Below are 14,094 nucleotides of genomic sequence, written 5' to 3' on the forward strand. Positions count from 1 at the left end.
ATTCACCTGGCTCACTCTGCTCTCTAGTTTGCATCAGGATGTTCTGTTTTTGGATAATGTTTTAAATATCAGACTACAGCTGACCTTAAGCAAGATGGGTTAGAACTGCAAGGGTCCAGTTATACATGAATTTTTTCAATCAAAAGCAGATAAAAAATACACTATATAGTATAAAATTATACCACAGTATCATATACTATAAAATATAGTAGCAGGATGTGAAACCTGCCTATATTGGGGACAAGGTGCCTGGCTTTTCATATGTGTAAGTTCTACAGGGCCAACTGCGGGATCTGAGTATGTGTGGATTTTGGTACATGCGGTGGGGGCGGGGGGGGTGCTGGAACTAAGCCTCCACATATACTGAGGTTGAGCATACTTTATTTTGCTTAGTATCATTTGCTTTAAATTCAATTTTAAATATTAAAACTTCAGTTTATTATTACAGTAAAGCACTCACATTCTAACCTACGAATCATGTCAGTGTGGCAAGATATTAATATTCTCAAACATTCCAGAAATAAGAATAGTTTATTTTTTGTTAAGAAACAGGATAGAATTTTAATTTGTGTTTTAAAATAAACAATAAAGGGTCCTGCCAGAAGGAAAAGGTACATAGCTCACACACAGAAACTAACAGACTACTAGGACTACACTCTGAAACATGAACTCTAGGATGTGCCTGCAGGAGATTCAGTAGATAGAGTTATTCAGTAGATGCAGTTATCTAGCAGTTATTAAACAACTGCTTTTCTTCAGGACACTTGGACAGGTCCTGCAACAAAGCAATGTTCAGAGCTGCACTGTTCAAGATGGTAGCTGCTAGCCACAGTGGTTACTAAGCACTTGAAATATGAACAATGAGGAACTGAATGTATTTAATTCTGATTAACTTAAATTTTAAAGTGATAACTCAGTTATTGGAAAACTTGTAAATACATTTAAAACAACTTGGGTATGTAAATCACTTTTTCAACTACAAATCATATGAAATACCAAGTATTTCCAAGGAAAATTTGGCATCTGAATTGAGATGTGCTGTTAAGTATAAAATGTAAAAGTATAAAATCCTTTTCAAAGATCTGGCTAAAAAAAAAAAGAACATAAAATATCTTAAGAATTTTTACACTGATTAAATGTTGAAATGATATTTTGGATATACTGAGTTAAACATTAATTTCACTTCTTTCTTTTTAATTTTTAATGCAGCCACTAAAAAATTCTAAATTAACTATGTGGTTCATATTATATTTCCACTGGATTGTGCCAGGGTGGTAATGATGAAAAAGCAAGATTCATTATCTCAGGAAGAAAATTAAGCTGAGATGATAAATTCAGCAGCCAGTAAGAATTAATAATGGGCAATTACCTGGTAAGGATACACAAGACAATTATTCTTCAATTTTTTTCATGAAAATCCCTCCAACAGCAGAAAATGATTATTTTAAAGTACATATTCTCTCTCTCCTTCAAAAATGAAAAGATAGGGCTCTAGGCTGGGTATGGTGGCTCATGCTTGTAATCGTAGCACTCTGGGAGGCTGAGGCGGGAGAATCGCTTGAGCTCAGGAATTCAAGACCAGCCTTGGCAAGAGCAAGACCCTATCTCTACTAAAAATAGAAAGAAATTAGCTGAACAACCAAAAATAGAAAAAATTAGCCAGGCATGGTGGCACGTGCCTTGGAGGCTGAGGGAGGAGGATTATTTGAGTCCAGGAGGTTGAGGTTGCTGTGAGCTAGGCTGATGCCAAGGCACTCTAGCCAGGGCAACAGAGCGAGACTCTGTCTCAAAAAAAAAAAAAAAAAAAAAAAAAACAGGGCTCTAGACCTTGTAACTCTATCTAGACTAAGATTTTGAAACTAATTTTCTCTCAGAGGCCCACAGTAAATATTAATAGCATTTGATGTGCTATAAAGTAAGGTACCCAAGAATACACTGAAAGAACACACAGAAATGCCAGAGTTGAACAATGTGGAATTCTCTACATCAGGGCTGGCCATCTCCTATCTAGGAGATTTGTATGTGAGCTAACCTCTCAGGGATCATGGAACAAAATGGAATACCAGGTCAAGAAAAATGCTCATAAAGATAACTGCTAGGCTGGGCGGGGTGGCTCACACCTATAATCCTAGCACTCTGGGAGGCCGAGGCGGGCAGATCGTTTGAGCTCAGGAGTTCGAGACCAGCCTGAGCAAAAGCGAGATCCCTATCTCTACTAAAAATAGAAAGAAATTATATGGACAACTAAAAATATATATAGAAAAAATTAGCTGGGCATGGTGGTGCATGCCTGTAGTCCCAGCTACTCGGGAGGCTGAGGCAGGAGTTTGAGCCCAGGAGTCTGAGGTTGCTGTGAGCCAGGCTAATGCCATGGCACTCTAGCCTGGGAAACAGAGTGAGATTCTGTCTCAAAAAAAAATAAAAAAAAGATAACTGCTAACAAATACATACAATATACTTCAAAACAAAATACCACTGGATTAAGTCACATGGCATTTAATCAGCATGGCTAAGAAGTCATTTACTCCCTGGGGAAACGACTCTCATTTCTTTACACTGGGAATAGTGATATTCCAAAGGCAAACCTATATCCTGGTATCTTCCATCTGCTCAGCAACAATCCTCATTTTATTCTATACTCTGTCATTTTTATTAACTTCTGCTTTCCCACTCTTCTTTCCAAGGTTTTGGATAAGTCAGAAAAAGGAGAATAGGATTATATAAAAAAGGATTAAAAACAACCCTGCCAAGGCTATTAATACTTAACATTTACACAGTGATTCACTCTTCAAGTGCTTCATAACCATTACTGGATGATGACTTCATACATTTCCAATGATAAATACATCCATCAAAATAAAAAAACAAAAAACCTTCAAAGAAATGTAACAGATTACAGAGATGCTTGTTTTCAACGAATAAACCATCACTATTACTTGCATTTCTCCCCCAGAAATGTGACTTTGAGATTTGTATATTTTCAAAATTCTTAATATAAAGCACAAAGCAATTATCTAGGAAAAAATCTGGCATTTGGGCACCACAGATATATTCTGGTGCTTGCCAAGGTACTGCTAAATTCTAAGTAAACATGTAACTCCTTAGCTATGATTTTTTTCTTTCTTATGAGTTAGGTAGGAGGAAAGGAGAAACATAGTTTAGGAGAAAAACTATAGAGCTAAATATGAATTGTCACATATACTTAACCTGACAGTGAAATAAACACCCTCACACCAGCTGTTCTCATTTAATAAATATCAAAGCACAATATTAAAATGATCAATTCAAAAACTTCCCTTGTATGTACTTCAATTAAATTCCTTTTTTTACAAAACCCTCAGGGAAGGAAGGACTACTCAAACAAACATATCTGCTTAGAAACCTTCCTCCACCCCGTCTCAGGCTGCTCTTATGGTCTAGCACAGGGGTCAACTAGATGAAGTCTCTGTTATGTGTTGTTTCTTCATTTCCCCCCCACCCCACCCCATACACGCCTTTAAAAATGTAAAAACCATTGATCCCAGGCATACAAAACCAGGCCAAGGGGCACTGCATTTTCAAGCTGAAGTGTCCCTTACAGGCAACTAGGGCAAAGCTCCCTTATTTTAGAGATGTGGAACCTGAACCCCAATGAGATGCGGTGACTGGGCCATGGTCACACCAGGATATGTGCCACTAAAATGACTTATCAGGAGTCTTTGGTCCCTGCCTGTAAGAGCTTCTTATTAGGAAGATACCACTAACATCCAAGGGAAAATTAGAAACCAAAGCAGTTGCTAAATGGGAGACACAGCCCATTAGTGCAATAGGAGTTCCAACAAGGAGAGCCTGTGGTATGAAAATCTCCATGTGATGTCCACAGAGTGCCGGGCGTCATGCTAGAGAGGCAACAGTTATCAACCCATAGGACTTCCAGTTGGTCTTGAAAACTTAGGAAGGCAGATATTAACTAGGGAAAGGAATTACATTTAAAGCAATATCACGGGCAAGCCAGGAGGAGGGAATCACCGAAACGTACCACCTGCCTCAGCCCAGCAGGGCAGAGCAGCCACAAGCAGAGTGGGGTAGGAGTGGAGAGAACGAGCTCCGCACCAGGATCGGGGCTCCTATCTCAGCTCTGGCGCTGACCGGCGTGCGACTGTACTGGTTTCCTGTTGCTGCTGTTAACAAACGACGGCAGACTTAGTAGCTTAAAACAACACAAATGTATTTTAAAGTTCTGGAGGGCAGAAATCCAAAATGAGTCTCGCTGGGCTAAAATCAACACTGCCCTTGACAGCATGGCATGTTCCTTCTGGAGGCTCTAGGGCAGAATCAATTTCTTTGCCTTTTCCAGCTCCAGAGGTCACCCATATTCGTGGTTTGTGGCCCCTTCCTCCATCTTCAAAGCCAGCAATGGCCAGATAAGTCCTTCTCACATCACATCACTCTGTTATTCTGCCTCCCAGTTCTACTTTTAAGAATTCTGATTATACTGGGCCCACCTCAATAACTCAGGATAATCTCAAGGTCAATTGATTAGCAACCTAATTCCATTTGCAAGCTTAATTCCTCCTTGCCATGTACATATGCACAGGTTCTAATGATCAGGAAGTGGACCTTTTGGGGGAGCCCTTATTCTACCTACCACATTGACCCTGAGCAAGTTAACAACCTTTGTAGAACTTCAGTTTCCTCATCTTTAAAACTGGAAAAATGAAAGGTACTCAAGTACAGACTAGAACTGGATTTGTCTGCAGAGTCGTTAGACTATAAGTTTGTGACTTTATTATGTAATCCCTAAAATTTTTTCCAATATTTTAACCCTTTTTGTTCTTTGTCTAGGAGTCTTATCTCAATTTCCAAATATGAAGGAAAAAAAAACCTTGAAGAAATAGGACCCCCCCACACCCCTCTAAAACGGGACAACTTTAAAAAGGTAGTATGTATCACAATTAGAAAGTGAAAACGATGCAATTTCTCAAATACACGGGTTCAAGGAATCAAAATATCTATACATGAACCCTAAATTTGGTTCTGAGCTTCCGGAAGCCAAAGCAAAGGTGGACAGGCCTTCTGCCTTCCCCATCAACCTTCCACTCTGCATGTAACTTCTTACACACTCACAAAGGCTGAGCCCCGCTGAGCACCCCAGCCCCAGCCCCAGCCCCAGTCTCCCTGCCTCCATACTACAATGAAGTCTTCACAGATCTGGCACCGAACTTTCACTGTGAGCAACCCTGCCTGTTGCCCACACTAGCTGGTGGCTTTTGCTGATGGCAGGGAATGAGGCTCACTCATCTTTAAAGCTGTATCACGTAGCAGATCCTCAAATGTATGTTGAATTAAGAAATCATGCTTTTCAATCTAAACTCCGAGTTGGGAGGTCTCCAGGTCTGAATTCTTATCTAGCGGCATTTACAAAACTTAAGAAATAAGTCATAACAAGAATAAAAAGACATCTCCCATGAAATATGAGGATTCCCTTGCTAAAATAATGGCAATGTAGTTAAAGTCAGGTTTAGAGGTGGAGACAAAAATATGGCATTTTTAATGTGTTTCTTCTAATGGGTATTAGTACCCAGAGGGTCTCGGAACACAGCCAGATAGTTAGAAAAAGATCTCCTCCTATGAGCGAGTACAGGGACAATGAATGAGACTGTCCAAGAAAACCAAGTAATCCTAAAACCTGTTCCACTGTCAGAGAACCCAATGCCTGGTCCAAAGACCCAAGAATTAGACCCAAGTACTTGAGAAAATAAAGCCATCTCCAAGTTACCCTTGCTTGTCAGTCCCTTGTTTTTTCAATGTCTTTAGAAATGTCACACAGGGTACGAAAACCCTACCCTTTAGATCTCTTTACATAAAATTTCACAATCTAATAGAAAAGTGCTCCAGAAAAGCTTTATTCATGAATAAGGATACGGAAAGGCCAGGTACAGTGGCTCATTCCTATAATCCTACCACTTTGGGAGGCCAAAGCAGGAGGATCAACTGAGGCCAGGAGTTCGAGACCAGCCTGGCAAGACAGTGAGACCCCATCTCCACAAAAAATAAAAAAATTAGCTAGGCATGGTGGCATGTACCTGTTATCCCAGCTACTCAGGAGGCTGAGGCAGGAGGATCACTTGAGCCCAGGAGTTTAAGGTTATGGTGAGCTATGAGTGTGCCACTCACTCCAACCTAGGTAACAGAGTGAACTCTGTCTCTTTAACAACAACAATAATAACAAGGATATGGAAGAGGGTACTTTTTATGTGTCCTGACTCAGTTCTACAAGCCAATCTCAACAGCGTTAAATGCCACCTGGTGGAGTAGAAGGGTCCTGCACTGGGATCACAAGTTCTTCCTCTAATAAATTCTTCTAAACAATTTCATTAGAACAGATTTCCCAAAGGCTGTTCCTCAGAAAACTAATGCCACAAGGTTTCCTTGTCAACTAAGTTTAAGAATTCTCAAAGGCAGTAGAAAGGAGTGGAAACATTATCTTTAGTTAATATTTTCAAGGTGACATTTAGTTACTGAGTCAATTTCAACTCAGTTCATTATTAGGATTCTAGTGTCAGGAGACAGTGAGAAGCCAGTGGAGAGAAAAAGCAAGAAGAATGAACCCGGCAGGGGCAATTCCCACACACTGGTTATGGAACCTGAGGGGCCAGGCACCAGAAGTGGGGGTGGTGTGGGAAGGGAAGCAATACGACCTTCAAAATCCCACAGCTAAAATCCTTCTCAAGTACCCTTTACTAGCCATTCATTCATCCTTTGAGCTACAATTATGCTAGAGCAGGATATTAGAGCTACAGGAGCAAGAAGACAAAACCCTGGCCTCAAGGCACTCAGTAAATAGTATCTGAACAATCAGCTCCTATTCTGATGAGAGAGAGATTCAGTCAGTTCTACACTAAGAAAATCATGTGGTACAAACAGAAGCAGATCCAGGAATGGGAAGAGAAAAGACCGGGCTTGCGGGCCAGTCAAGTGACATAATTTCCAGTGTAGACGCTTTCACTAAAACCAACACAATACTTGTTTGAGGTGCTTCAGCCAGGTGGCTTAGTTTACAATTAAGGTACTACAGACCTCAAGCTATTACTTTACTCACAAAGTATTTCACACATAATTTGGCCTTACAAAATAGGCATTTATCTTTACGTCTACCCTCCTCAAATTTACAGACAGACAAACTCAAACACAGAAAAGTTAAATATTTTGTTCCAAGTTTACAGACCCTGTCTGGGGCAAAGCGTAAGGACCAGAGGGGTGGGGCACCTGTGGTCTTGGGACCACCTGTGGCCTCCTGGATCTTTGAGTATGGCCCCTTGACTGAATCCAAACTTTGCAGAACAAATCCTTTATTAAAAGGGGACCTGGAGGGCCACATGTGGCCTTGAGGCCGCAGGTTCCTGCTAGCTCCCAGGCCACTGCTTTTCCCTCTAGACTAGACTGTACTCCTTTTGTAGGTCAAATGAAAAACAAGATCAAAATTTGCTACAAATTTTCTCTTTTAAAAAAGCTGCCGAATCATAGCAGAATATAACAACATTTTACTAGAACATATCTTTATAGCAAATAATGAAATAATCATAAGATTAAAAAAGTCAAGCAAGTAACTTCAGAATATGACCCCTCTACCAAATTTTCTTTACGTAAAAGAATAAAGAATCCTGTCTGCTAAGATCAGATGGGCAAAGGTTCCAAGAGGAATAGGCTTTGCAGTCTGGGAAGAGTAAAGAAGTACAGGAGAGAGGATTCCTGTACTTGAAACAGGCTCTTGAAACACACACAAAGCTGCCAAGCCCACAATTAATGATCCAGCACTTTGAAATGATTAAACATTAATGAGAGATATGTAAGACTTACTATGAAAAATTAAAAAGAAGGTTTGAATAAATGAATAATCATGCTGTGAACCTAGAACGGGAAGCTAAATGTTATGAACATGTCAATTATCTTCAAGTCAATTTATACATTTAATATAATTCCAACCAAAATCCAGCCAAAGGCACGGATGAATATAAAAGAACATTCTGCAAAACACAAGACCTAAAGCAAATGGAGTCCAGACTTCACCAGGCAATAACAATTTACAAAGCAAGAAATTAAATTATATTTACCCATAAAAAAATAGATATCTAAATCAAAACAAAACAGTGAAATAGACTCAACTTCATGAAAAAATATATTCTGTAATAAGGCAGGCACCATCATGATGAGAAGGAAGGAAGCATCATTCTGTAAATGGTGCTAACTGATCAACCAATAAGAAGGGAGAAAATCAACTGTGCCAAGGTAAAGCCGGGTAGCGTTATATGCTAAATAATTTTTAAATTTAAAAAAGACCAAAATAATGAGTCATCAGATATTCAGAAAAAAATACATCAAGAAAAAGAAACAGAGATTTAACTACATGAAAATATAAAACATATATGTAACAACATAAAAAATAACAATAAAAGTAAAAAGGCTAGCAAAATAGTGGACAGAAACGTAACAAAGGCTGCCTGCCCATCCCACCTAAGAGGCGAGCCTACATAAAATGACACATAAGCACTCAGGCTGAGGGATCAGGAGGTAAAGGACACAGATAACTGAGATGAAAGGAGATAGTTAAAAAAAAGAGAGAAAATAGTTAATGTTACAGTGCTAAGGTCGTAAGTGAATTTCCCTTATTTTCTTTATTATAATGTGTAAAAATATCAAATGTTAGACAAGTAGGCTTAAGGGAATAGTAAAGCACCAAATAACCAGACCTTACAACTCAACCCCCTCATCCTGGAGGGCAGGAACGAGCTCCCCTCTTAGCACACCCCACGGCTCCTAGTCACGATGTTTCATACATGGTACACTCTCAAATTATTTGTAGACTGACAGCCAGCTAGCTTCTAGAAAAAAATGTGGAACTCACAGAGTATCCTGGCTGTTTCTAACACAATTTTTTAAAAAAATCATTAAAGCAGTGAAAAGACGTGCATTTTGTAAATGTTTGTGGCTTGTTGAACCAGAGCATCTGCTTTCTACCCCAATAGTCTAAACACTTCTTCACTTTGGCTCTCTATAACCAAATATTAAGTGTGTCAAATGTTTCTCAGGCCTTGATTTGTGTACACAATCTAAACACGACATTGACCTAGAATTTACATTTGAAACTGAAAAAAAAAGTGTGCACGTGTTTCTCTTAACCTTCATCTGTTTTTAATAATAAGGAAAATACCATTTGACTTCAGGGTAGGAGAAAGAAAAGGGAGGAAAAATCCCAGATGCCCAAGGCAAGATTTATTTTAGGTAATCCTTCATAGTGTATGTATTATGGAATATCATTTCCAAATGTGTCTTTTTCTTCTAAAAATGGTTCATTAAGCTTAAGTGGGAACTTAGCCACAATAAAATGAGGTAAAAAAGGATTAATAAGAATTAATCTCAGTTCCTGCAAACTTGCCTATGCAACAGAATTTTATAAGAGCCAACTAGACTCACAGGATAGGGATGAAATGGAGGAAAGGTAAATCAGACTGAATTTATTATGAGAAAAACTTTCATATAATCATTTATCAAAATTAATGACTTGACCAGGGAGGTTAAGTTTGTACCTTTGAGTAAGTTTTAACCATTTATCCCCTTTGACCTTATTTTATCCCTATTTTTGTTTTGTTTTGTATTTCTGAGACAGGACCTCTGTCGCCCGGGCTACAGTGCAGTGGTGTCAGCCTAGCTCACAGCAACCTCAAACTCCTGGGCTCACACGACCCTCCTGCCTCAGCCTCCCGAGTAGCTGAGACTACAGGCGTTCGCCACTACACCTGGCTAATTTTTCTATTTTTAATAGAGACAGGGTCTCACTCTTACTCAGGCTGTTCTTGAACTCCTGGCCTCAAGCAATCCTCCTACCTCAGCCTCCCAGAGTGCTAGGATCACAGGTGTGAGCCACCTCACATGGCCTTATCTCTATTTCACTCTTTGCTTAAAGAAAAAAGAGGAAAAAGGCCACTGTCTTGTATTTGGAAGAGTTTTTCCAAAAAGGAACACCATTTTAGAAACCTCTGAATGGAAACATAATTTAAGATGAATGATTTATGTCTCACTAATGTGGCATAGCAGCCCACCATATAAGCTAACCAAATAAAACATCCTTCCACGATCTTGAAATATCCTCTTCAGCTTAGGCTACCGTCATTTTAGTGAATGACTCTAGGTTACCCTTTTATATATAATCTTTAGTTCAGGTCTTATCTTCTTTGAAGGGCATTATTTAATTTTCCATGAAGAGGTGTGAATGTCTGCTTCTTAAGCTTATGTAAGTTGGCAGTATTTTGTTTTCAAAGATCAAACTTTGATTCACTAAGTCTTCTCAGTCACTTGAAGCCATGGAGCCCAAAGTATTTCAAGTGGACAACAGCCATGACAGCTTGACTTCCTCCCCCAACGTCTTCAAGACAAAAAATGTGAACACAGTAGATTCTCTATGCATAAAACCTTCATAATATTTATTAAAATGGTCAGTTGCATAATTGTTTGATACATTAAGAGTATACTGTTGTAATACCCAAAAAAATAATAATAAAGGATGGTTACATATTTTTGGTTGATCTACTGGGGGAAGATGATAGGGCCATTAATCTGATCACTCACTTGGCAAATACTCATTGAGCCCCTGCTCTGTGCCAGATACTGGAGAAAGAACATGAACTGAAGATACATGGTCCCTGGCCTCAGAAAACTCATAGTCTGGGGAGGAAGACAGACATTAAACAAATCATCTTGTAACTACATGCAAACTCTGTCAAGTGCTATGAAAGAAACAACAAGGTATCCAATTTCAATTAGGAAGGATCAGTTATTCAATTGTGTAACAGAAGTGATTTGTAATTTACTTATTTATTTATTTAGAGACAAGAGTCTCTTCTGTTGCCCCAGCTAGAGCACAGTGGCATCATCATAGCTCACTGCAACCTCAAACTCCTGGGCTCAAGTGATTTTCCTGCCTCAGACTTCTGAGTAGCTACAACTACAGGCATGTGCCATCATTCCAGGCTAATTTTTCCTATTTTTTGTAGAGACAGGGTCTCACTCTTGCTCAGGCTGGTCTTGAACTCCTCGCCTCAAGCAATCCTCCCCCCTTGGCCTCCCCGAGTGCTGGGATCACAGGTGGGAGCCACCTTGCTGGCCTGTAGAAGTGATATTTGAGCCGGATGCTGAAGGACAAATGGGGGCCTCAATTGACAGAAAGCTGGGCCCTACAAGTGGAGACACATTCCAGGCAAAAGGACCAATATGTGCCCAGGCCACAGTGTGAGGAAGCGGTGAGAATGGACACCAGGTAAGTGTCCACTGGTCGAGTCCAGGTGTGGGTGAGGAGCCTGGACCAGAGTGATAACGAAGGAGAGGAAGACAAGTGAGCAGATGAACATGTACCTGACAGAACTGGCAGGCCTTGAAGTCATGACTGGATAGAGAGCACAGAACAACATGGAAAAATGAATAGAACACAATGTTTAATTTAAAAAGGACTTCAAATAATAAATGATTCCACTAAGTAAAAAAAATATGGATTTGAGAAAAGTGAATCTGGCAATAGGCTTATACTGTAATATGATATAACTTTTATAGTTATAAAAATACTTCCTAAAGGAAATGTATTGCTAAATTACAGTATATCCAACTGACTGAAAACACAGACAAAAACTTGTAACCATACACAAAAAAGGATACAATAAATTTTAAAGTGCAAAATATATAATTGCAGACACAATATGACCAAGTTATCTTTTCCCCCCCGCTGGCACCTTGATCTTGGACAAGCTATATATGTTGATTTTTTTTTTTTTTTTTTTTTTTTTTGAGACAGAGTCTCACTCTGTCATCTGGCTAGAGTACAGTGGCTTCATCACAGCTCACTGCAACCTCAAACTCCTGGGCTCAAGCCATTCTCTTGAGTAGCTGGGACTACAGGCGTGCTACCACACCCACCTAATTTTTTCTAATTTTGGTAGAGATAGAGTCTTGCTCTTGCTCAAGCTGGTCTCAAACTCCTGACCTCAACCGATCCTCTTGTCTCAGCCTCCCAGAGCTAGAATTACAGGCGTGAGCCACCATGCCTGGCCCAAGCTATCTTCTTAAAAAGCTAACATTTAAGAGAAAATATCTGAAATAGTATAATACTTTTTGTTTGCTAATGATAGCATGCTAAACAATGTAAGTATTTATTAAGAATACATTGAGAAAAGGGATCAAGCAAATTAGAAAATATATACAGAAGATATCAATACAAATACATTTCTGTTGCAGTACCAATATCATAATATGAATCACTATTACCTTTCTTTAATGAATGCAGCGCTGAAGTGAAGAAGGTCAAATAACCAGGAGGCTGGGGTGAGCCACTGAAATCAAAGTACCCAAGTACTCCAGGCTGTAGGAACAAGAACAGAAGTAGGTAACTGAGGCACTGTCAGCCACAGCATAGTGAGGGATATTTTAAAACAAGATGGGACATTATTATGTGACAATTATTGCATTTTGTTGCATTTCATTTTTTAAAAAAAGCCTAACCACATGAGAATGGTGCAAGTTGGGGTTGAACTTCCCCTCCATTTGGACAACCAGCCGGGTAAGGGATGGAGTTGTAGCAGCTCTGATGGGATTACACAGTGGTTATTCAGGGGCATTCAATGCTGAAACTTCCTCTCTCTGCCTAGGAGGTCTTACAACCCTCTGTTGACAGCACAATTCTCCCAGGCCCCTGGCTCAAAACCTCCCCATCAAGTTCAGACACTCATTCGCTTTTGTTTAACTCCAGGCAAGCTATGTCAATAATTTCTTCGTAACCTTTCTCAGATGTCTTTTTCAATCGCTTCCTCTCACTCACTCCAAACATACCTTCACACCTTGCTAAAAATCACTTTAAATCTGACTGGCTTCACCTGTGATCAAGCCCCTTCAAGGGGCTCCCCCCAAACCCAGAACCCACTGTCTGGTCAGTCTGCAGAGGACCCACCTCCTGCCCTCTGGCTCCTCCACCCACCCAAACTCGTGTCCACCTGCTCATTTCCTTTCTCTAAGCTTAGCATAGAATGTCTCCTCATTCTGCCAAACCAGTTCAGGATCCCCTACTGTACCCGAAGATAATTTTTCCACAGATGGGGGAAGGGGAAGTGGAGCTTACAGCCCAGTCCCTAACAGGACAGGGACCAGTACCAGCCCGTGGCCCTAAGCAGGGGTGCTGGGGACTGCAGCCCTACTGGATACATTCTACCTTCCTGCTCACAATCATTTCTCCCTTCTTTGAAGGCCCTATAGCACTCATTCTGTGTGGTTTTGTTCTGTAATAATCGTAACTATCTTAAAAGCCAAACTGTAATACCCCTGAGGAAAGGGGGATGGGCTTGGGGTCAGAAGACCTAAGCTCAACTCCAGGCTCTAGTGGCTGAATGAATAACGTTGGCTGAAACCTTCAATATGCAGCCTCAGTTTCCGGATGTGGCAAACAGGGACAATTCTCCAGGGTGTTACTGTGCGGAACGAGCCTGATGAACTGCAAAGCACTGGGCAAATGGAAAGAATCCTTCTTTCCAGCCCTAAAGCACTTGGCACCATGCTCTTAATAAGTAACTGTGGAAGCTGATCACTGGGACAAAATCAGATCCAAATGTTAAGGTGGATATTTCATCCCTTGGTAAAGTTTAAAATCAGTATGTTGCACAAAAGAGGAAACTTCTGATCTGTAGTGGAACATATTATCTTTCCAATCTAGACCACTTACCGCTTATTTTAAGATTCATCTTTAAATAAATCAATTGGTTTTCATGCTGATAGAAACTGAGACAGAATATTTAATCCTAACATTTAATAAAAAACCAGCAAACAGCCAATTTCTCAAACAACTGAGGAAATCAGAAAGTCACTGAAAACAAGATTTTCTCTTACCCTACTCCTTCAAAACATTTTTAACAAGCCAACCTACAATTGGCTTAAAGTAGAACTATATTGTTTTTGGGTTCTTAAAGTTTCCAACCATGCTATGGTTATGATGGTGTAATAAGCTTTCTTTCACACTAAGAACAAAGAAAGACAAAACATTCAGAAATTCTAGTCACTTAGTTAATATTGGACACAAGTTAA

At 39.8% G+C, this 14,094-nt stretch overlaps 1 protein-coding gene across 5 annotated transcripts in view; it reads right to left on the reverse strand.

The window, feature by feature from the left end:
• TXNDC11 (thioredoxin domain containing 11) overlaps positions 1-14,094 on the reverse strand; it is a 59,987-nt gene that overhangs the window by 23,744 nt on the left and 22,149 nt on the right. For 4 of the 5 annotated variants that reach the window (XM_045542606.1, XM_045542608.1, XM_045542609.1 and 1 more), the window contains one exon: positions 12,292-12,385. In XM_045542606.1, coding sequence (XP_045398562.1) covers positions 12,292-12,385 — 94 coding nt within the window. Of the gene's footprint in view, positions 1-12,291; positions 12,386-14,094 lie in introns of those variants that run through there. The other variant, XM_045542610.1, reaches the window with a different exon arrangement.

Source organism: Lemur catta, chromosome 2 (assembly GCF_020740605.2).
Source record: "Lemur catta isolate mLemCat1 chromosome 2, mLemCat1.pri, whole genome shotgun sequence".
Lineage (NCBI taxonomy): Eukaryota > Metazoa > Chordata > Mammalia > Primates > Lemuridae > Lemur > Lemur catta.